The sequence below is a fragment of the Macrobrachium rosenbergii genome, chromosome 5, assembly GCF_040412425.1.
Source record: "Macrobrachium rosenbergii isolate ZJJX-2024 chromosome 5, ASM4041242v1, whole genome shotgun sequence".
Classification (NCBI taxonomy): domain Eukaryota; kingdom Metazoa; phylum Arthropoda; class Malacostraca; order Decapoda; family Palaemonidae; genus Macrobrachium; species Macrobrachium rosenbergii.
The window spans coordinates 54577785-54601339 of NC_089745.1; the positions used below are offsets into that span (position 1 = coordinate 54577785).

The following is a 23555-nucleotide window of genomic DNA, read 5'->3' on the forward strand; positions in this document are numbered from 1 at the left end:
AACGTTCCGTCCTCCCCCCTCAGGAATCTTATAACACTGGTACTAATATACTGGTCCTCCTCACCCTACCTACCTATGTATATATACTGTACTTCTGCTACTGACTAGCCCTTTGTTGGCCGACTCGGTTGAGCTTCAGACTGTCACTCGATGGGCTGGAGTTCAATTCCCGCGACCGGCTGATGAAGAGTTAGAGGAATTTATTTCTGGTGATAGAAATTCATTTCTCGCTATAATGTGGTTCGGATTCCACAATAAGCTGTAGGTCCCGTTGCTAAGTAACCAATTGGTTCTTAGCCACGTAAAATAAAGTCTAATCCATCGGGCCAGCCCTGGGAGAGCTGTTAATCAGCTCAGTGGTCTGGTAAAACTAAGGTATACTTAACTTTCTGCTACTGACTTGGGTTTTTCTTTTCTTCTCACCTAGTTACCGATCGACCTGTCATGAGCTGATATAAAAGGAATTTTTTTTTTCTATTTTGCAGAAACCTTACCTCGTTCTACTTCAAGAATTTTACAATTTTAAGTTACAAAACAGAAACTGCGGCCACTAAATTACAATTGGGTACATGAAGTACGACTGCATCGGCGTAAATAAGATTTAAGATACACATAAGATGCTAACACCACCAACAGAAGTCGCCCATCCCTATCAAGCCTTTGACGCTTATAATGAGAACATTATTTTTATTTTCATGAACAAAGCTATGCAAAAGGTTTCCAAACGTTCTCTGTTGCGGACGTATTAAATTCTCATTTGGAGTCGGCCTCCGTGAAACTTTAATGAGCACATCTCTTTTTCTGTCAGCAACAATCACTGGTATACTTAATCGATAGGCCATGCACGGCAGTTTTACCATCACTTTTCTTCACGGAAAGGGGTGGTAAAACGGCAGCTATTTTGGAACTAGTGAGAGAGGACGAAATCTGATAAGAAAAATAACAATTACTTGATTATCTCCATTACATTTGTGTAATTTCTTGGGAAAATTTAAGTAAGAGATTTACTACACAAGTATATTTACTGTACAATCTCTTATACTGCAAAACACACACATAAATCTATGTATAATATTATATATATATATATATATATATATATATATATATATATATATATATATATATATATATATATATATATATATATATATATATATATATATATATATATATATATATATATATATATATATATATATATATATATATATATATATATATATATACACACACACATGCACACTAGATGCATGCTCGAAAGTTACGAAGTGTGGTGAGATTCCATTACAACCCTCCGCATAACGCGTGCAAATAAATAATTTCCATTCTAGATGTGTGAACACAAAAAGGAAGAGGCAGAGAAGCAACGCAAAAACCTATGGTGAAAACGCTAAACATTTCAATTACTCGCGGGTTGCAATATTTCATCGTGTCGAGTATATTGTATAGCAAAATCCTTGTGACTATCCCAAAGAAAATCCACCTTAGTGTTTCAAACTAATTTCCCTTCTGAAAAACTTACATTATATGGGGGTTTTACAGGCAGTATACTTACTTTCGTTTAGGTAAAATAATGTCAAATGATAAATACACACACATACAATATACTATATATACATATATATATATATATATATATATATATATATATATATATATATATATATATATATATATATATATATATATATATATATATATATATATATATATATATATATATATATATATATATATATATATATATATATATGTCAAGACGTTACCTTAGATTAGGATGATCATTGTTTACCCTGTATCAAAGACCCATTAACTAGACTTAAAAGATTAAACCAAATATTCTGTGCGCCCACATAAAAGTAGTCGTGTTTTGGTTGTTCCAAGCCTTGAAATTTGTCTGCCTACTGAGGTTCATAACCTTCCTTTGTGCATGAAAATTAATTATGAAGGAAATGGTCTTATGCAATTCTAATAAAAGTCAAGCGACACGGAAAATCGTTCAAGTGGAATACTGTAAAATAATTTTGTGAGGACGAAAAAGCGTGTCCATTTTATACTGCATAATCCACCAATTTAACGTTTGCCCTGTCATCAGTGACTGCTGCTACGTTCATCCTTTAACAGCTGATACCGAGGATAAACCCGGTGTGCAGAAAACTTCCACCGATGCATCCTCTTCATGCACCTTAACAAAGGGCTCACGCGCACAAACAGACCTAGCAGCCTGCCTTCGTTTTGCTTTGGACGATAATTGAATCTACGAGTAATGGCTCTCCCTTCTAATATCTCAGCATCACATTCCAATCATGTACCTAGTTCTCTGTCTATTCGTATATTCCAAGACTTCTGAATTGAACATTCTATTCACTAACTTAACCTCTTCTACTCGCTTCAAATGACCTATCCATTTCAGAAAACTCTGATCCATCATTTCAGAGATTAACTTTCTACTATAGCGTGATTCTTTTTCCATCTCAGTACTTCTTGCTCCGTATGTTACTCGTATATTGTCTTTCATTTGCAAGATACATGGTACAGAGAACGATCCTTTTGTATTTTTAACTTTCAATTTAATTTAATCATATATATATATATACATATATATATATATATATATATATATATATATATATATATATATATATATATATATATATATATATATATATATATATATATGTTTGTTAAGAAACTCCTCGCTCAATCGGAATATTCAGACTTTTCAAACTTCTAATTATTGTTCCTTTACGAGCAAATATATACTCAAAATGACATGTTCACAAAATGAAACGCTATGGTCACAGAAACTGACGCACCACAAGCCATACAAATACTCATGAACGACCTCCACATCCTGTCATACCCAATGTTCTATCCTCATGGGTCTGACAGCAACAACACATACATCATTTGCCTAATTACTGCCATTAGGAGAGACTAAGTGAGATAATTACAATGCAAGTGCTCCTCCTATGTGCGCCGTGGGGCCCAGTTAACCCTTCCCCTTTAACTGAAATCCACTTATTAGCGCTAAACAAAACGATCTACAAGCCAAGGATCCATCCCTTGGCTGTGGCTGTTGGGTTCCTTTCTCTCTCTCTCTCTCTCTCTCTCTCTCTCTCTCTCTCTCTCTCTCTCTCTCTCTCTCTCTCTGTTGTGTATGCACGCGGGCAAGCAAATGGATTCACACTCATAAATGAAAAAGTAGTTGTCTATGCCGTATTCAAGATGAGACATCAAGTATTTTCCACCTTTTCTCGTTATTTATTCCAATAATTATAGAAAATTTTTTAAATATATGACAAGCGAAAAGCCTACAGTGATCAAGTTCAAAATTCAAGTAGATATTTCTTTAATAATATGGATGTCCTACATTGTAAACGGTGTCATGAATTATAAATACGTTGTGACATTTATCACAGCAGGTAAAGTATTTGCAAGTTTGACGAAATTTTACCAAATGCAAAACTAGGGCTGTGACAATGAACTCAAGCAGTCGACAACTACTTCAACGCTCTATACCTGAATCCTAAAAAATAATAAAAAAAAACTACCCAAGAGTATTGATTCATTTTATACCTACAAGAGAGAGAGAGAGAGATTTTCGTTTCATAAATGCGATCTAACAAGGAAGGTACATGGAGGCCTTGGTGACGTCACCAAGATATATGATGGCACCTGGCACACTTCATATACAACCCTTCTTCCCCCTTCCCCTACAGGCACCCTGGATTATCCACTCAACCACTGCATTTCCAACCCTTCCCACCCAACCCTTAACCTGCATGTGAGTACGCAATTTTATTTTTCTTAAATCTTCGGCCGCGTTCGTCTTCATAATATACCCCTTTTCCAGTAATTGTTCAAGTTATGGAAGCTTATCAGTTGGTATTATATACAAAAAGAAATGCTTCATCTTTAATTGACATATGAAATCTTGAGCAACTTTACTATTCTGAATAAATAGGCAAAAAAAAAAGGAGGGTAAAATTTGCCTTTGAAAATTGTGGCACTGGAACTTTTAAAGTACTTTACTTTGGGTTGATGCGTATCTGAAACGGTGGTTGAACCATGAATTTCTGAAACGAATAAATACAAATTCTTCTTTTACTCACATTATTCCAAACGATTTCTCAATATCTCGATCAACTAATCCGACAAAAAAGTGGGACGGTGTTGGAAATCCCACGATTCAATTCTAACGGTGTTTGGCCATACAGATTGGGTACTGGATCATTACCGTCATGAGGAGGAATAGAGCCCATGTTGATGACCTAGTCGTCATCCTTTCAATTTTATCCAATTTGCAGCAAATATTCACTAACCTACTATATTCGTATTATATAAATACACAAACACTACCAATTGGTCGTTTAGCTACGAAATTCCCAACCTCTTTCACCTCATATCTCAAAAGTAAGGTTGGTTAACATATTCCAATGAGGAAGACTTTCTTCTCTTGACAAAAAAGGAAGCCTGGGAAATGATGGCAATGAGAGAGAAAGAGAGAATTATGACGTAACGAAAGTGTTCGTTTGTGGAAGCAGCCAGAGTGGTGGGTATAGTGGTGATCAATATGGAAAATGACGTCACTATGACATCACACCCACCTCCTACCTCCTCTAGTCCTTCCAGGACACTAGTGTGTTCCCAGTCCCGAGCCCACAGGGTGTGGGTGAGGGGCGAAGAGGGCGTGGCTCCCTCAGTCTCTCCCTTTCCTACTTAATGCCCTTGGTCCTACTGTACAGTATTTCTCCCTCACATCAGCCACGACACCTGCCAATATCCTGCATCATATGAAGCTGCACTGAACATTTTTCTCCATCATACTGTCCAGATCGACAGACTGAAAGACATCTGACTTTACTATGTCGTCTTACTCCCAATTACGAAGCCGGGGGTAAAGCAAAGCAAAAATTTACTGCGTTCTTCAGTTCTCTTAAAAACAACCCGGCTAAGTGTTTAATATCTCTCTCCTAACTTACTTCTGTAGTTAAATTAAAAGAACAAATATAACTAGCGATACTAAACTCAAAAATACATCAAAGGAACACTGCTTTGGGCCCACGTGGTACTAACATTATGATAAGCATTTTCGATCGTGTTTACTTCCTATACGTAAAACTGCAATTAATTTAAATAGTTTCAACTTTTATTTCCATTTTCTACGTTATAACTGCTAAATGAAACTCATTAGCAATTCTTCTAGGCATACAGTACAATAACAAATAATTCAGTAATATTAGTATAACCTATTCAATCATCTCCATATAAAACATCTTGTAAAAAAAGTCATGTAGGTCTAAAAGTTAAAATGAAAATATAAATAAATCCTCCGAGTACAGGAAGATATGATGAAGAGATATCCCCGCATATCTCTCGCCTGTAGCGAGAAAGAAGAGTTCGCTCTAGCAGACAACCTAACAAATCTCTCTTGACATCTCAAGGGCCGAGATACGCGGCTGATGTTGTTGCTCCCAGAACTCGGTAAGCTCATGCTGGCACTTTCGTACTGTGTGTACCTTATCTCGGCGTGTAAAGGAAAGATTCATGACTACTTCAAAAAGTCCAACGCCTCTCTCTCATTTCTCGGTATTTGTATACGATAAGGTTTTATTCGCTGTACAACGCCTTCTTCATTTTATTTGCCTGACACTTATGTCACAACCTTTGAAACAGTCTGACACACCACCCCATTGCTTGAAAGGAACGAAGTTCTTTTCACCAATATCTAGTGAAGGACATTCCCGTTCACAAGGGCTGAAAATCCCTCTAGCACATATGTCTGAGGTATATGGCCAATATTTCAAAAACATCCAATGAAACTCATTAATAAATTACCCAATAAAATACGTTGTTAAGTAAGGTTTAATATTCCAATGAAACACGATTCCGCATTATGATCTGGCTTCTGAAAGTTTCACGTTTAGCCTAATGAGTCAATCCTAGCTCATCGTCATTCACCTTCAAAGCAAACTACTCGGTTTTTAGCTGTTCAATATCATCTCTGATACCCATCTTCCACCTTGTTCGTTATATCTATACGGGTATCATAGTATAATTCTTTTCTTAATACATGATTATTGTTTTCAATATGTAGCTTTCTTTGATCTTAATGTTAAACAGCACCTTCACTATGACCTCTCAGTATTTAGCCCTTTGAAGTCTATACTGATTGTTTCTTCTCGAAATATATCTTTTAATTTTGTCTACTCATTTCACTAATAGTCATTCTCTGAATTTAGCTTTTAATCCTACCCCAAATCTGACATTAATAACTAATCACCATACCAAGGAATCCTGTATTCAGATCTCGCTTCGTTCCTCGTGTTTTATGACTACATTTAGAGTACGTCCTTAGTTGAGACTAAATTCATCCTTCAGTCAAGTCTGTAAACAAAACTTTGTTGGAGAACTGGATTTCAGCTTCTTTCGTAACTTGGAATATGATTTCTGTCTTTTCTATATTATAAAAATGGAACTGACCTAAATACTCTACCGAATTCGTCATTACCCAATAAGAATCAAGTAACAGACTGTTTCGTACGTGGGAACTTCAGCGCAATACCATAACCTAGCCGTTGTAAATCTGACAATGAATGGATAACCTCAACAGTACTGCCTGGGGTATTAATAAAATAGACTAATAAGGGCAGAGGCACAGAAAAATAACATCAAATTATATGTAAAATCCACCTTCCTACTCATATGGCTAATGAATAAGTAATGCATGTATATCAACCATGTTTCCATTGCCCCCGTAATTAACTTATTGTTTATGACTTAGCTGGAAGACGGCAGGTGGCTGTGGTGGTGAAGGTAGTTGTCGTGGTGGTGATGTTGGTGGTTGTGGTGGTGGTGAAAGAGGAAGAGGAGGAGGCGTAGGAGGAGGCATTCACTGTTCCATCTAAAAGTCCTCCTGTAGAAGGCTTGATCAAGCTGGTCCATGGCTGCCGCAGCTGCAACACTGTCTCGGGAAGTTCCTTTTTATAATTTTTCTACTTGCCCTGTAAACTACGCAAGTGAGGGGAGGAAAGGGATGGGGGCAAAGGAGAGAAAACAACACACAAGAGAACAAAGAAACGGCTGGAAGACGAATACACTTACATAATACAGTACTTTCATTGTGAACAGAGATTACAGTAACAAATCTGAGGCCGTAAGATAAGTCATCGTACAGGGAGAGAGAGCGAGAGGGGGAAAGAAAGATACTGAGACAAAGAAGACACTGGTGTTGATATGTAGAATTTTCAGGATAAGAATATAGCGAAGAAAATTAAGAAGATTTTCACAGGAAACAGAATTTTCAGTAACTTTCGCTGTTCATTTCTGTTTTGTAACCGAATTAATGAGCAAATAAAGACATGTAGGTATATACAGATGTATATATATATATATATATATATATATATATATATATATATATATATATATATATATATATGTTTGAATGGAGGTAACAACTTATGATTTACAATAATTCTGTTGACGAAAACAAGAACATTAAAAACGGTGAACATGTGAGAGGAATAAAGAACTGGAATGTGGGAAGATCAAAAGACAGAGACATAAATAAGAGGACACTGTATACATAAAAATTCTTAGCACGATGGATACAAAAATACATTTTTATGTATGATAAAAATCCTGACACCTATTACAGTTTAAATATACATATATATCGCTAACGGGAAAATACTTATTACTGAATAGTTAAGACAAAATATAAAATAAATAAACAAATATACAGAGTCGATGAGAATGAGCCGTGACTGATGACGGATGATAACATGTCTACGTGACATGACGGTATGGAACCCTCTCTGCGGATAGGGGCTATTCCATCTCCTCCCTTCAAAATGACACAAACACGCTGGCACTCGATCACTCCGCTGCACCAGTCTCACAGTGAGTAACGAAAGAACAGCCTCTCACAATTTATTTTTAAAAGTTAACAAGGTCAAATCAGAAGAGGCAACGATTATGTAAATATATTAGGAAATGCAATGGAGTTCCTTCGCCAGCTCGTTACGAGATAGTTCCAGCGGGTGATAAGTGATCTGGGAGGTAGAGCTACTAGTCGCATAACACATGTTTGTGACGGCGTATTAAAAAAAGGTTAATTACATATACGTATATATAAACGACTCAAGTGCCAGGTGAGGCAGGAGACGCGCGGGACAGTCCCAAAGGCTGTGTCATTTACCATACTATGGCTGCTACTTGTTTGTCTATTTACTGAGGGAGAAACACCTTGCCTAATTTTCCACTTTTTTTTTCCCTTAGAAAAACATACACAGCATCTTCTACATGACAAACATATGTTCGCGGTGTGGCAAACCTGCAAAGTGTGGCTTAAGAGAAATTGTAGTCAGCACATTAGGACTGTATCATATGCAACAAGGGGTTTCGTTAACCGCAAACGGATCAACATACAGGAAGAAAATTTCCTCTTGTTCCTTCTTTTCCTTTCCATCAATTCGCGCGCATAAAGGATAAAAAGAGAGAGAGAAAAGCCTGAAACAGCGTGAAAGGGTTGGTGAGGCCAGCGTGTCTCCACACCATGCTTGGCAATATAGCTGAAGGAGGTGGTGGCGGATGGTTGTGGTGGTATGGTGGAAGGAGGAAACTGACAGAAGAAAAGGGGGTGAACCATGGAGAGAACACCCTTGTGGTGACGTCCCTCCTATAGGGTGCTCTCCCTAGGGCGCTTTCTCCCATAAGAAAATACAATTACATTTATATGATGATAATAGTAATCATTATAATCATAAAAAGAAGACAGTCTGTGGGAGAGGCCATATAGTGTAAGGTTTTGGGACTAAACGTGAACATATATTCAAAGGCATCTACTGTCTTTACAGCAATCAAAAATTAAATTACAAAGCACAATTCATATGAGGAAAAAACTGATATATCAAAGGGCCTCTTTGAAAGAAGAGACTGCCTTTAAAAGGGCAAAGTCTATTATCACGTGCAATCCCAGATGTAAAAAAAAGGACCGGGAGTGAAAGCCCAGTTCAGTCCAGCAGGAGCGTCCCGGCAGCCTGTGAAAGAGGAGGAAAGGGAGCCAGCAGGGGCCAGCAGGGGCTAGCAGGGTCGGCGCGGAGCAGCGGGTGGCGGCGGGCACTACGTGTGGGAACTCAGCGGGCTGCTCACGTGCGGGTTTCAGAGGACAGGTGGTGCCCTTACCCACTTCGCCAACCTTCGGGATACTCTCGCCCATGCAGGAGAGGAAGGGAGAGAGATGCCCTCGTGGTAACCCAGGGTAACAGCACCACCCTTGTGTTTGTGACATGGATCTCACTCCAGTTTATAGAACACTCGTATAGACAAGTCACAGAAAGCAAAACAAACATGAAATGAATTACTTTTGTGGTGGTAGTGACCGTATTCATTACTTTTGATTTCCCTGCCAGGTTATTTCTTCTGCAATACTGCTAAGAATTTTCCTGGGTAGAGCCATGTCAACAGGTGACCTTATGAACTGTCAAGATATTAAGAGGTAAAATTCTGACTGACAGGTATCATGTACTAAAGAGAAGAACGTTTAGGAGCATAGAATAAAGATTTGAGTAAAGCCAATAAATAAGATTGATGATCGATTACAGAGAGTGAAAATTAAGACGGGAAGAGAGAACGCCAGAATAATAATGGTGGTGGTGGTGGTGGCGGCGAATAATGCTGGTGATGCAATCTGGTAAGACAGCCTGAGAGAGAGAGAGAGAGAGAGAGAGAGAGAGAGAGAGAGAGAGAGAGAGAGAGAGAGAGACTTTCAGTACGACAGCTAAAAGAAATTGAAAGATAGTTGTGGTGTGTATGGTAGTAGTATGGAGGTGGGGGAGTGGGGGGATTGGCGTGTGCAGGTTGTGCCTACCACAGGTTGTTGTGCGGCGCGGCCCTGGCTCGCCCTGAGCTGAGCCTGGAGGTGCGGGGGAGGGTGGAAGTAGCGACAGGGATCACGAGAACAGCGGCTCTTGATAGCGTCCATGCAAACTGTGACAGTGCCTTCGTCTGTCGTGCTCACGTGATCGGGTGGGTGGGCGAAGCGGCACTCCTGCTCCGGCCTCTTGCACGCTCCGCGCTGAAACTCGCGGCATACCTAGAGGCAGAAGAGCGAACTACAGCGGGGCGACCCAGCAGCAGCAGGGGGGAAAGGGGGTAGAGAAAGTGTGAGGAGAGAGAAGGATAAGGTGGACAGAAAGAAACACCAAGGGCAGTGGAGTACCAGGGAATAGCCTAAGCAGACCAGGTAAAAGGAAAGGATGCGGAAGAGGAAAGAGAGACAGGAGGAAACAGCTGCATAAGTAGGATACACCAAAGGAGCCAAGTATCAGGGAACTTGAAGAAAAAGGGAGGACTTGGCGAAGAAATGGGACGAAACATAGGAGTAGCACAGCAGCTGCGGAATTAGGAGCGAGAAGGGAAGAGGTTGATATAGAGCACAGCAGCCATGTCTTCAGTAGACACACAAACCATCAAGGGGTAGGAAAAATCACCGAATTAACAACTACGATTCGAATGAGCTTCTTATCGACTAGCTTTGACCTTTACATCGAGGTGAAATACGCGACTTCGAACAAGTTGGGAGAAGGGATTCATGACTATCTCAAATAGCCTGTACTTTCACCACAAAGTTAGCGAAATTTGGCTCTTACAACTGCATTTAAATAAACAATATGTATATATACATATCTCACTATAGGACGGGACTTTCATATTTGGGGTTAACATAACCCTGAAGTTACTTTTTGGCTCAAACACAAAAAAATACGGATATTCTGATACAATTTTTTTAGTACAAACCTTTACTCACAATTACAAATTAAAATACAATAGCAAATGACAAAATTCAGAAACAAATTTTATGTTAAACAAAAACCAATTTTGAGAACATAAGCATGAAAGGGAAAGAGACATCTAAATAAATTTACGCTTTAACGTTATGTATGGGCTTGGGAATAAAATGGCACCCGATTTAGAAAACCGAGGCCACTATGTTATCAACTCCGGCGAAAATTTTAAATTAAAGCACGTGGCAGACGTATGGTGGAGCCTTAGAGACATGGCTGCTTATGAAAAGACCAGTGGGAATATAAAAATAATCATAAAAAGTGAAAGCAAAAAATCGTCAGTCAGGAAGCAAAGGACACAAGAAGTTGTGAATATTTTTTTACTCCCGGACAATATAATGGATTAAAACTAAACATTGGAATAAAGGTTACGGATGAGAAGTTAAGAGAGAGAGAGAAAAAAACAAGAGAAACAGCATATCAAGGGGTGTAAAAGTGGGTGACCGTTATTCCAACAGACAGGATTACCGATTACAATTGGAAAAATGGAAAAATTCGGGTTAACAGGCATTGTATAAGGGCATACAGTTTATATAGACTGTATGAAAGTATGCGTGTCATTAAATAACAATATATATATATATATATATATATATATATATATATATACACATACATAAATGTGTATTATACATATATATATTATATAATATATATATAAAAATATATATATATATATATATATATATATATATATATATATATATATATATATATATATATACACATACATAAATGTGTATTATTTTATATATATATATATATATATATATATATATATATATATATATATATATATATATATATATATATATATATACAATATCGGAATTTTGTTAGAGCACTAAGGTCTCAGCCAATTTGGGCATGTCAATTTTTCCATCCTTTTTAATTTAAAGTCAATGTGAATCCATCAAATTAGAGGAGGTATGTAAGTTTAGTGAGATCAGGATATAGTAACGACAAAAGGAAAATAAAAAAAAAAAGTCCAGTTCCCTTTCAGTGGAAGGCAGGTCCAGTAAACAGAACATATATGATAGGATTGGAAAATATAGTTCAAGAGATATTTAGGAAGAGAAAACCAAATGAAAATGAATAACAAGGTCAGGAAATGTTTCAAGGAGAAAATCACTTAAAAAGGACAGGGGCGAGGGTTAAGGGGTGGGTTGGCGAAGGTGTCAAGGTATAAGGTTAGAGAAGAATCATCGTTGCTGTAGGGTTGGGTAAGAGAAGAACACGGATGAGGACTAAGGTATGAGCGAGGCCGGGTTTGTTGGCTTGATGATCAGATGTGACCTTACAGTGATGTGCCGTCATTTCCAGCACATATGCTGAGTAAAAATGTAGATAATTTTCTATTTCTTTTATTTCAACACATCATTTTTAAACAAAAGTTAGTTCCTCTGTTGGCGAAAGAGACGCTGTTACCCGGACACCCAGACTGGCTGACCACAAGTGCACTAGATACACAACAGGGAGAAGCAGCGTAAGTAAAAGGCGGCGATCTATATGGAGATGAAGAAAAAAAGGCATGAGATGTATTCCGCCAAGGGTAAGGGAGGATGCAAAAATCTTCTGTAGACGTACAAACACACGCACACACTCACAGAGAGACGGGCGGATACTAGACAGAAAAGGGGAGAAAAAGACGAGTGTGGTAGAGGGCGAATCGCACATGTAGGCAGCAGCAGTGTGGGTGACCGGGGACGAGCGCCGGGTGAGGGCATTATGGCCAGGAGGTCACTACCACCCCGGACAGGGGAGATTCTGAAACAGTGGCCCCGTTGTTGTAGTGGTGACCTCCCGCGCCAGGAAATAAAATGAGAAGACAATCCAACCAAAGAAGGCAAGCAAGCATGCACAAGGTATACAGGCAACTGAGGGTAAGCATGCAGCAGGCAAAGCAGCAGAAAAGCAGTCAAGGCAGTAGCAGTAGTGTGGTAGGGGGGGGGGCATCGGGTTGTCTGCCCTGCAATAGTTTCACTAGCCACCAGATAAGATCGCGTTATGAGATAACAGGAGTGCAACTTTTTGCACAATGGTAAGGTTTTTATTGCAATGGTTTGGGAGGGACCGAGCTAAGGTTCAACTGATCAGGATATAGTAAAAGAACTCGAGAGGTGATGGCAAAATTTGGACTTAAAAAAAAAAAAAAATACGAGTTAAAAGGCATTTACTTATACTGTAGTAAATGGAAAAACACAAATCTCCAGAATAATAGAAGCGAAATCTAATCATATTCAAATGATGTCTACATTGATGCCTGGTCTAATATTCTTTGGTGATTATTAGAAAATGAAAAACTTATTCAATAATAAGGCAGTATTCTCGTTATAATATATAAAATATATGTATTATACGAGACATATTTGGACTCTCCAAGGGTACGTTTAAGGTTTATCAAGTACATAACTGCATAAATTTTGTGCCAGGAATGCTAATGTTTACTGACAGAAACTGTTATATGAAAATGAAAATAATTATAGCTTAAACTGAACTTCAGCCAAACATGACAGAGTAAATCACTATCATAGTGTGTACAAGACGAAAATAATGAAGGGGGCACATTGGATACTAATGCCGTGGCTGAATGTTACGCCCAATTTCAAAATACATGCCAGGAGAGAGCCTTTAACCTGACAAAATAAAAGTATATTTATCTTTTTAAGCGGTTCCCTTCTTTTGGGGTAGGAGAAAATTAGAGGAGTTGTTAAGGCCGTTTTCTAAGTGGGGTGGGGGATGAGGAGACTAAGAATAAACACCTGACCAGGAAAAGGTAACGTGTGCTGGTGTTAACAGCAAGCGAAAGCAAGAGGTATGAAAGAAGAAAGAACTGGGGAGGAGGAGGGGGAGGACGAGGAGGAGAGGTTGGCGAGCAAATTTACTTTGGGGGAGTCTAAAACTTCTCCCCAGGGTAGCAAGCTAACACGGAGGGAAGGGGCGTTTCAAGGTATTATTGGGGGAGATGGAGTGTTTACGACTGAGACTAGCAGGGCAGACAATTTGATTTGGCCCCGATGGGCGAGCGGGGGTTGGGAGGGTCTGGGTTGGTTTTTAACAAAGGGTGTGGGGGAGGGGGCGGTGCCAACATGTAGCCAGAGGGATTGGTGGGGGGTGAGGGGGATGGTATGGGGCGTCATGTAGGGAGAGTGGCGACAGCCCCTTCCGAATTTCCCTCCTTCGGAATCTCATAGGCCCTACGACGTGTGCCTTCACCTCCTCCTCCTCCTCCTCCTACTCCTTCTACGGTTACAGTTGGCAGCGCTCGAGAGATAAATTCCTGAGCGTATAAACGGCTACTGAAACATGAGACTAATACAATAATAAAAAATAAATAATAAATTATAATCAAAACTTGTTACAGTGCCGATGCAACAAATCTAAATATAAACAAAACATTCATTTGAAAAATCAGTGCATCATTCAGAAAAATAAAAAAAATTACATAATATATATAAAATAAAAAACAGTATAATAACAATAATGAAAAACGTAAACTTGTCATACTCAACCAATGAGTAATATATTAGCAATTGATATAAAACAAAATTAAATAAAATCTTCGATGATGCCAAAATTAGAGAAAGCAAAAATCATTTATTTAAGTGTTATAACGAACGAGAGAGGAATCAGTCGCAGATATTTATTATATATATCCAAACACTACAAGGTGTGAATCAACAGACAACATATACAATATAAAAATATGCAAATTGATTAATCGATACCAAATTATTAACAGTGTTATTAATATTGCAGACTCAATGCTGGAGACATGGTTACAATTTTAATAAGTAGTGTAAATACGTACTGTGATTAAGTGAAAAGTGAGTCAAAAGTAGTAGTAGTAGTAATAGTAGTAGTAGTAGTAGTAGCAGTAGTAGTAAAAGTAATAGTCAAGATTAAGTACTTAGGTAAGTGTAATACACAAATATTATCACAAAAATAAAGGACTGGGGAAACTAAGATAACAATTAATGAAAAAAGACAACAAGAGGAGAACGCCTCTGAAAATTTTGGATATGGAACAACGCGAGGCGACTTTGGACAAAAAAGCAGCAGCAAATGACACAGAACTCTTTTTAAATAGGAAACCCAGGGTAAAGCGACGCTTTGTTATCAAAGAACATCTGTGCTACTGATAGCATCCTCACCATAAATATACCCATCCTTTTTACCGAAGGAACATTCACTCTTGACTTGGATGAGAGAAAATGAACATAATGATAATCATATGCCTGGTCGCTATATCCATTCCGAAGATTTTCAGAGCCGATCCTCGTGGAAAGATATAATTATTTATAATATATACTGTATATGTGGAGGACAATATTGAGTATATAATAATAATAATCACAGACATGACACAGAGAAACCATGTTAAGAAATGTATAAGGGGAAAAGGGGCAAAATGACAACTCGCATTTATTTGTCTATTTACAGCCTGAAAGAGAAAGACCTCTACTTAATATATTTAAAACCAACAAATAATACATAAACAACAGCAGTAATAATAGTGGTAAAAGAAAAGAAAGAACAAAATAATAATAATGATGATAATGGCAGCAATCGCTGGAAGAAAATACTTCGTAAATAAATCAAGATGAAAATTATAAACAGTGAGTAATATAAGGATTCTAAAGACAAAATATTGTTGTCAAACTTAACACGAATACTAATAATAAAATAAATGAAATTAACATTTTATAGACTACGTAGAGGGAAAAGCAAACAAGCACAGTCCAATCGTATTCATAACACAACCCATTAGTTTCGAATTGTGAGCATACCTATCGTATTCCAGTTGGAGCAAATGTAATTCAAGGTGACAACGGATATCGTTAAGAAACACACGACAAGAAGCTGAACACGTCCTTCAACCCAAATGAAAAAATCGTCACTATATGATTCCACATTAGTTATGAATGACCTGGACTGTGGCTGTTTATTTTGGTAAAGATACCATCCCATTCCGGGGCACAATCTTTAATCAATTAGATTTTATTTTACACTACTGAGTCTCTCAACATCTCAATATTCTATGATAATTTCTTCAAAAATAAGTTTTCGTAAAAATTACTTTCAAAACTAATTCTCAAGTCTGTCTTTACATTCAAAAATGGTACCCTGAATTTTAATAAATGAATAAATCCAATATTTTAGAACATATCTATAATTTTACATCTCAAATTAATACGATTCTAGAAATTAAATAACAAGTACAAACTAAGGATTTAATTTCATTGGCAATAAACCTTTAGCAACGACAAAGCTATGAATTAAAAATAAAAAAACATGAAATAAATAAATAAGTGGGATGCAACGCTTGAAGCAATTACAAGCCAAAAATCAATCTATCAGTAACGGTTCTTGGAACTTGATGCTCTCCGAGGAAAAAGAGAAAAATGAAGAGAGAGAGAGAGATAAAATAAAGGAGTGGAGGGGCAAACAGTATTGGTATGCTTTCCCAGGAATTCTTTTTCGAATTTCATAGTTCTCGTGAAGTCTGTCTCTTCTAGACTAACACACTTAATGGCGTTTTCTTACCCATCTCTTCTTTTCTCTTTTCTCTGTCTTTCAGGAAACAAAAGATTTTGTTCTTTTTAAGCAAGCAACTAAAGATAAAATAACTACATACACATGAGCTAATGATAAGCCTTCGTAATAAAACATATATAGTAATAATAATCACATTTATGACGATATATATTAATGCTGATAACTATACACAATATCAAGCAACAATAATGTGGTCCTCATGTTCCTACAAAAATATAAAATCATAAATATAAGGGGAAGTAGTATGTACATCAAATTGCTAAATATATATATATTAGAAATAATGCGAAAATCTTGTAATATGATACACATGTAGAGGGCAAAATAACATTGTGTATAACATACACAACCATAATATAATAGTAATAATGATGATGATAATAACGCGAGCTAACACTTATAATGACATTCTTAATATTGCCGTCGTTAGGACAATGTCTGTTGTTATGATTTCAAGGCACTAAAGGTCGATATATATATATATATATATATATATATATATATATATATATATATATATATATATATATATATATATATATATATATATATATACGAATAATTAAGAAATGGAGAAAGAAAGTACACGTGTGGGTATTCTGTTGGAAAATGTTGCCATGCTTAACAAGTGAAAATGAAAATGACATATCTTTGGCTGAAAGTGGGAAGGGTTAGATTCAGTGGAATGGGGAGGGCGTCTAGTTTATAAATTCTGAACTTCATCATGATTTTTTTTTATTAATGTTGCCTATGGAAGGAGAGGATGGATGGTTTGGGGCACTTCCTACCTCTAGTCGGTCGGTTCGTGGCACCTTTTGGGCAGTGAGAACCTGCGGTGACACCACGCCTGTGATGGGAGAGGCAACGGCAGCATCGGTGACCCCCATAGTCATGACGGGCGAAGGTGCGATGTATGGGTTGAAGCTGTTCATCGGGATGCCCGGTGTGAGGTACGGGGAGTTGTGCTGTTATGGAGGGTCGAAAGTGGAGGACGATGGACAAAGGATGGGCAAAGGTAGAGGATGGAATGGAGGGGAGGGGAGAGGAGAAAAGAGAAAAAGAGAAAAAAAGGATATCAATTAGTTTCCTCTTCATCTCGTGTTTTTTTTTTTCATTACAGCTAGTCTATGCAGACAATGAAAAATATCATATACTGTAGGGAGTAAAATCATCTGTATAACTATTACAAAGGCACTATAAAATAAATCTATATTTAATGATGACTAATTCTTAAAGTTTAAAATAAATTCATGACATGCTTTCTTTTCATTTCTAAACATTTCTGACACTGAACATGCAAAGTACATAACCAAAAACTCTATATAACTTGAAATAAAAGCAGATGTCATCTACATATAATAAGGTAACAGGAAAAATAAAAAGTAATCAAGGCACAGTTTTTCAAAGGTCATATAGTTGTTGTAGCAATAGAAAAACAACTTTAATACCAAAATCACTTTTTTCTGAAATATTACAAAAAAGCTAAAAACTGTCAATATTCAACATCACAAGCTGCCATTTTCATTTGAACCCAAAATTTATCGTGGGTAACAAAATGTAGCATTAATTTGTGTACAACGAATACCCTGTCGTTTAATCAGGTGTACGGCACATGGCAGTAGAAAGTAGAGAAATAATAGATAAACAACAGTAGGAAAAAAAAAAAAAAAAAAAAAAAAAAAAAAAAAAAAAAAAAGATTAAAATTCCAGGGCATGCAATATAAGCTTTTTCTTTAAGGCTGAAAAACACCCGGATGCCTATTACCGCAAGGTATACTGCACATAAAGAGTAAAATGGTAACTTTATATTTGAAAGAACTGCTATTTTAGGCAAGTGATGCCTACTCACAGATTACTTTACCTCATGCCGACAAAGAGCATACCGTGACAAACACGGTTAAAAAATGCTTGTAAACAAATGTTGACTCACAACAGTTTAAGACTTACTTTAAAAGCATTGCAGTATATTGAGTGAATGGCACCTACTCCGGTTTATGATAGTGCAAGGACACAAGGCAAGAGCTCCGGTGTCTTCAGGCTTTATAACTGCTTACACTTTATTACTGGTAGCAATAATCTGAACAGTAAAAAGCTGTTTTACAGAGTAACTTCGGTGCTTTCGGTGTAACAGAGAGAGAGAGAGAGAGAGAGAGAGAGAGAGAGAGAGAGAGAGAGAGAGAGAGAGGGTGTGTATGGTGTGAGGCTTTGCAAAAACAGATGAAAACAGAGCAAAATAAAAACATCCCATGGAAAGAAACACGAAAACGGAGACAATAAAACAACAAAAGAGAAACACGAAAACGGAGACAATAAAGTAACAAAAGAGATGAGAGCAGCAGATATCAGTGGGAAGAAAAATCAGAAGACAGGTGAAAGACATAAACCCAAAATCAGTATGCCTGATCAGAAACCCAACATAAAAACCCAAACCCGAATACAGAGTGAGACTTAAAGCACCAAGCAAAGAAAGGGCGTCGAAAGCAAGTTCTTGAACCGTACAGACATCCGCTACAAGAGCTGACACAACTTTTGTGCTATCAAGACCCTATTCTCTTCACGGCTATGTACAAAAGCACAATGAACTACAGCTATCAAATCCCAGACGCGTATTGCTAGAGGGTGTAGCATTACCCCGAATGGCGAAGTGACTTAGGAAAAAATAAAGAAGTAAAAACAGACAAACAGCCCACAACATAACCCTGTGAAAATCCTGTCAGTTGAATGACATGATCTAAAATGGCAGTCTAAGTCTTGCTTCTTTCATATCTCCGGTTATCTACTGTTTCTGTCACTCACAAAAGTGCTCTGTCAGTCTTCTGTTATCTGTGTTTTATCAACATCTACAAAAATAAACCATGGTATTAAAATATTAACGAAATTATATATATATAAATATATACACTATATATAAATATATATATAATGTGTGTGTGTGTGTGTGTGTGTGTGTGTAGAGAGAGAGAGAGAGAGAGAGAGAGAGAGAGAGAGAGAGAGAGAGAGAGAGAGAGAGAGTCAAAAGGTGCAAGGTAAAACAAAGTATTTACGAACAAAAACAAAAATTCAAGGAACTATGAGGAATTCAATGTAAATAAGAAAAAAAAGAGTTGCTTTTCAACCAGTTATTACTAAAACAAACTTTATCGCTTTAAATTTTAATTTCCCATGAGGAGACTAATTCCACGGAATAAAACAAGGAAATGGCTAAGCTCTGACAAAGAAACAATGACTGCAAGAAAGATTGGAAATGGTACCAGGGGTAGAGCCGCTATGTAAGGGAAAAAGGTGCTCGTGACTGTTCAAACTGATGGTTGATATATTTTAGGTGATAACCTGGCCATGATCTGATACAGTAATAACTATCTAAGTATTGAGGTAAAACGTAGTCGTTAAAAACTAGATCTGGCTACCATCGCGAAAGAAAAGTCGTCTTTAATACAAAATGTCCGATTTACTTCCTTTGGAAGGGAGGAAGGAGAATAAGGAACTGCAAAAAACTGGGACATAATTATTCCTCCTTTTTCTTATGACATATTATTTCAACTCACGAGGCCAAAGAGAATTATAAAGAAAAATACAATAATTATTACTGCAACATAACAAAAAAATCAATATACAAGAGGGACGCGGTTAGAAAATCTGGTAAGAAAAACATTTTAGGAGAAGAAAACACTAGACAAAACATGGAACGATGCAGGCTTACGGTTACTGATTTAAAGCGAATTGTCAGAAGAAAGAAACTGCTTCAAAGAAGAGAGAGAGAGAGAGAGAGAGAGAGAGAGAGAGAGAGAGAGAGAGAGAGAACAGGGTATATATTGACCATAAAAATATGTGAGACATTACACTAATTAATTACAAGACTAGAAAATGATAAATTTCACACTTCAGAAAAAATGTACCCTAGCATAAAAGTAAATAAATAAAAGTCTAGAAAAAAAACAAGACACAGGTGGCTGACAAAGGAGATTAGAAGCCGAGACTTTGTGCTTGTCTAAGTTTGTGCGTGCGTGTGTTTCAGTGTGACCTTGCAGCAGGTTTGCAAGCATTCCGGAAGATGAGATCATTTGCCCAACCCTACACACAACCCTCCTTCAATCCCCCTTGACAATTTTTTATTCAAGTTTCTCTCTTTCTCTCTCTCACACACACACAATTCCAATGAATCTTGTATTTGTCAAACTTCACATTCCAAGTTCTTATGAATAACGGCTAAGTGTAAAAATGTAGAAGACAAACCATTCCAACTTAAATATCACAAAAGTAAGCAAATTTGTAAGAAAGTGCACTTGCATTCAATTCATACATCTTTCCATGATTGGCGCAAACGACCTATTCCGAATTCACATGGGTCACATCTTTCCTACAGATAACATTTACACGTTCCCGCTTTAAACATTTCAAAACGATTAAATTCACTTTCTGCCATGGATGGCTTACTTTTTTTCCAGGTGCAAAAAATTACCTTGAAAGTTACCGTCACAATCTTACAAAAGGCAAAACGAGAAGTGTTCTTTTTACAAAAGCATTCATAACTAAGAGCTTAGACTGTATGATACACACCCCAAAACCGCACACAGGACTGATAATTTTTTTTTTTAAATCTTTTCAGCAAGTAAAGTATACCGGTACCTCAAACAGGACACCTAAAAGATAACTAGGCCGCGACCATATCTTATTCCTTCTCCAGCTGATTACAGGGATGGAATTTGTACAAATCATTTTTAAAGCTCCAGTGGCACCCCTACCATTCTCCGTGTATAGCAATTTTTAATTTTGTTTACCAGACTCGGCACTTCCTATAAATGCCTAGTCCCCTTACTCCTTGAGAACACAATTCTTAAAAGCCCTCTTACTTAACAGTTTTTCCAAGTATCTCCACACGACCAACATCCTTCCACTCAATCTGACACCTTGTCGTCTTTTCCTTGTACACATTTCTATTAGACGTACACCTCACATCCAAAATAATTAGTTTCTATTATTATTCTATACTGCACAACGGACATCAACCTTTCACTTCACTGTGATAAAGCTAAACAAGACGTTCATCCATATCGCATTTGCTCTCTTTACATCACTTCGAACCCTCATCTTTTGGGCTGCTTTCTTGGCTCCTATTCTTTAATCTACCTCTTATCGTTCGACCTTCTTCTGCAACATTTAGTACACCCAAAACACGTTAACTCTTCAGTATTTTCATCTGTATCAATTCGCTTCACTATTACCTTGTTTTTTTATTCCAACGTCAACTTCAGTCTCTTACAAACAATTCCCACTTCATTTACTCTCCACACTCGCATTCGCTTTCTCAAATTAACTCTAGTGCCAGAGCACTTCAGCCACATCTTCCATCAACTAACTCTTCTTAATCCATTCTCTATTCTCCAATCAAAAGAACTGCTTTTGCACAAGATCAGTCGCTCCTTTCTACACAAATTCGGCGTAAATCTTCATTCTAATTGTGCCATTTGCAATATGTGTTAATACTATTGCAAATACGTCCTGCCATATACCACCTATGAAGTCGTTTATACTGTACTGAAGCCTTGCATCTTCACTATTTACCCTCACTAGAAAGTACGCACTTGTTTTTCCCCCATCTCACACTTTGCCATCGCTTATGACTCATAAATATTTCATATACTTTCTGATAAATAGTAAGCAAAGTTTGTCCCTACATATCTTATATTTTTCATCATCACATCTTTTCCATCACTGGGCAATGTTTCCGCCTTATGACGACTTACACTTTGTATTTCCCCTCTAAAACACAGCATAATTATCCAAGTTAATCACACCAATTCTAGGTGTTTTCCCCTTTCACTCTGCAAGGCGTTATTATAACCCCTTGTTCTTTATAGGCTGTAAATTTTAGTCTAGTACCTTAACACTGAACTCAGCCTCCATACAATAGTGTTCATAAGCTACTTCCCCTGTTCTTCAATTTTAAATTGTGTTTTGTTCATTAAAAGCATTAATCCTATCATTCACTTGTTCTTGTATTTACAAAAAAAATCGCCTGTTTTCGAACTGTGAAGGGGCCAAAACAAACATATCTCCTCATCCTCAATTTTTACATCTTTTATTTCCATTAATCTGACTTCTACGTCGTTTATTCTTTCCTAATTATGATCTTAAATCCTTAAAAACAAGATTTTAAAATCAAGAGCGTTTCCAATACGGTGTACTCGTGTAAATTTAGCCTAAATATTTTCTCAAAGTAAGGTCTCTCTTCGTGGTATATTTTAATTTACTTTAAGAAATATTAACTCACATTCACAACAACTCTTCTACTATACAAGTAGATAGCGAAAATAAATTTCAACTTTTAAACACTGACAGCATCATTCATATATATATATATATACACACACACACACACAAACATACTACTACATGAGCATGAGATTCTTCTTATTAAAATAAGAATATTGATGGTGCTAAGATAATCTGATGATGACTAGGATGATGATAATAATAATAACAATGATAAATCTTCATGCTTTAATCATCAGCATTCAGTAAACAAATAAAAATTTTTCTAAATATTTCTTTAGCAAAGCTTCATCATATCATATTTAGTAACTGACAAGTACACAGCATATTTACAGCATATTTCTGAGAGTCGGGGACACGAAGATGACTGAAACATTGTTAATTTCATCGCACTGTTTCATTTAAGAGCTATTAGCTCATGATTCTGGGTTTAATTCATTATGCTATATAGAAAAAACTTTTAAAAGGTTTCAGAAAGAAATAAAAAGCAATTAAAACGAAGCACAGGCATTCGCAAAGATTTTCTCAACCCTTTTACCTTTTTAAAACGAAAAACTGAAAAGCTGTGAAGACTGCCAATAGTAACTGGCTTATCCACAAAACAGCTTTATGTTTTGCTGAAATGATCTCTATTAAACTTACGTTTTGTTTTTCATCATTTTCGGTTTCCTCTTTTACTAAGTTAAGTGTTCGAATTAAATGATTTACACTCCGGAGCACAGGAGGAAAAAATGAACTCTTTGGAAGAGAAACTGGAGGAGGAAAGGATATCTAAAGGACTCTAAGGAAATTATGGATTTGTGCAGTATATACATAAGAAACGTGTGAGGTTGTGCATGAGTAGTATTTTTCATACCAACTAAAAAT

General features: G+C 36.9%; 1 protein-coding gene across 19 annotated transcripts in view; it reads right to left on the reverse strand.

The window, feature by feature from the left end:
* LOC136838808 (protein muscleblind-like) overlaps positions 1-23555 on the reverse strand; it is a 496719-nt gene that overhangs the window by 21197 nt on the left and 451967 nt on the right. For 11 of the 19 annotated variants that reach the window (XM_067104414.1, XM_067104416.1, XM_067104412.1 and 8 more), the window contains one exon: positions 17204-17380. In XM_067104414.1, the coding sequence (XP_066960515.1) occupies positions 17204-17380 (177 nt within the window). Of the gene's footprint in view, positions 1-9880; positions 10106-17203; positions 17381-23555 lie in introns of all 19 variants that reach the window. The other 8 variants (XM_067104408.1, XM_067104405.1, XM_067104402.1 and 5 more) reach the window with 1 other exon arrangement.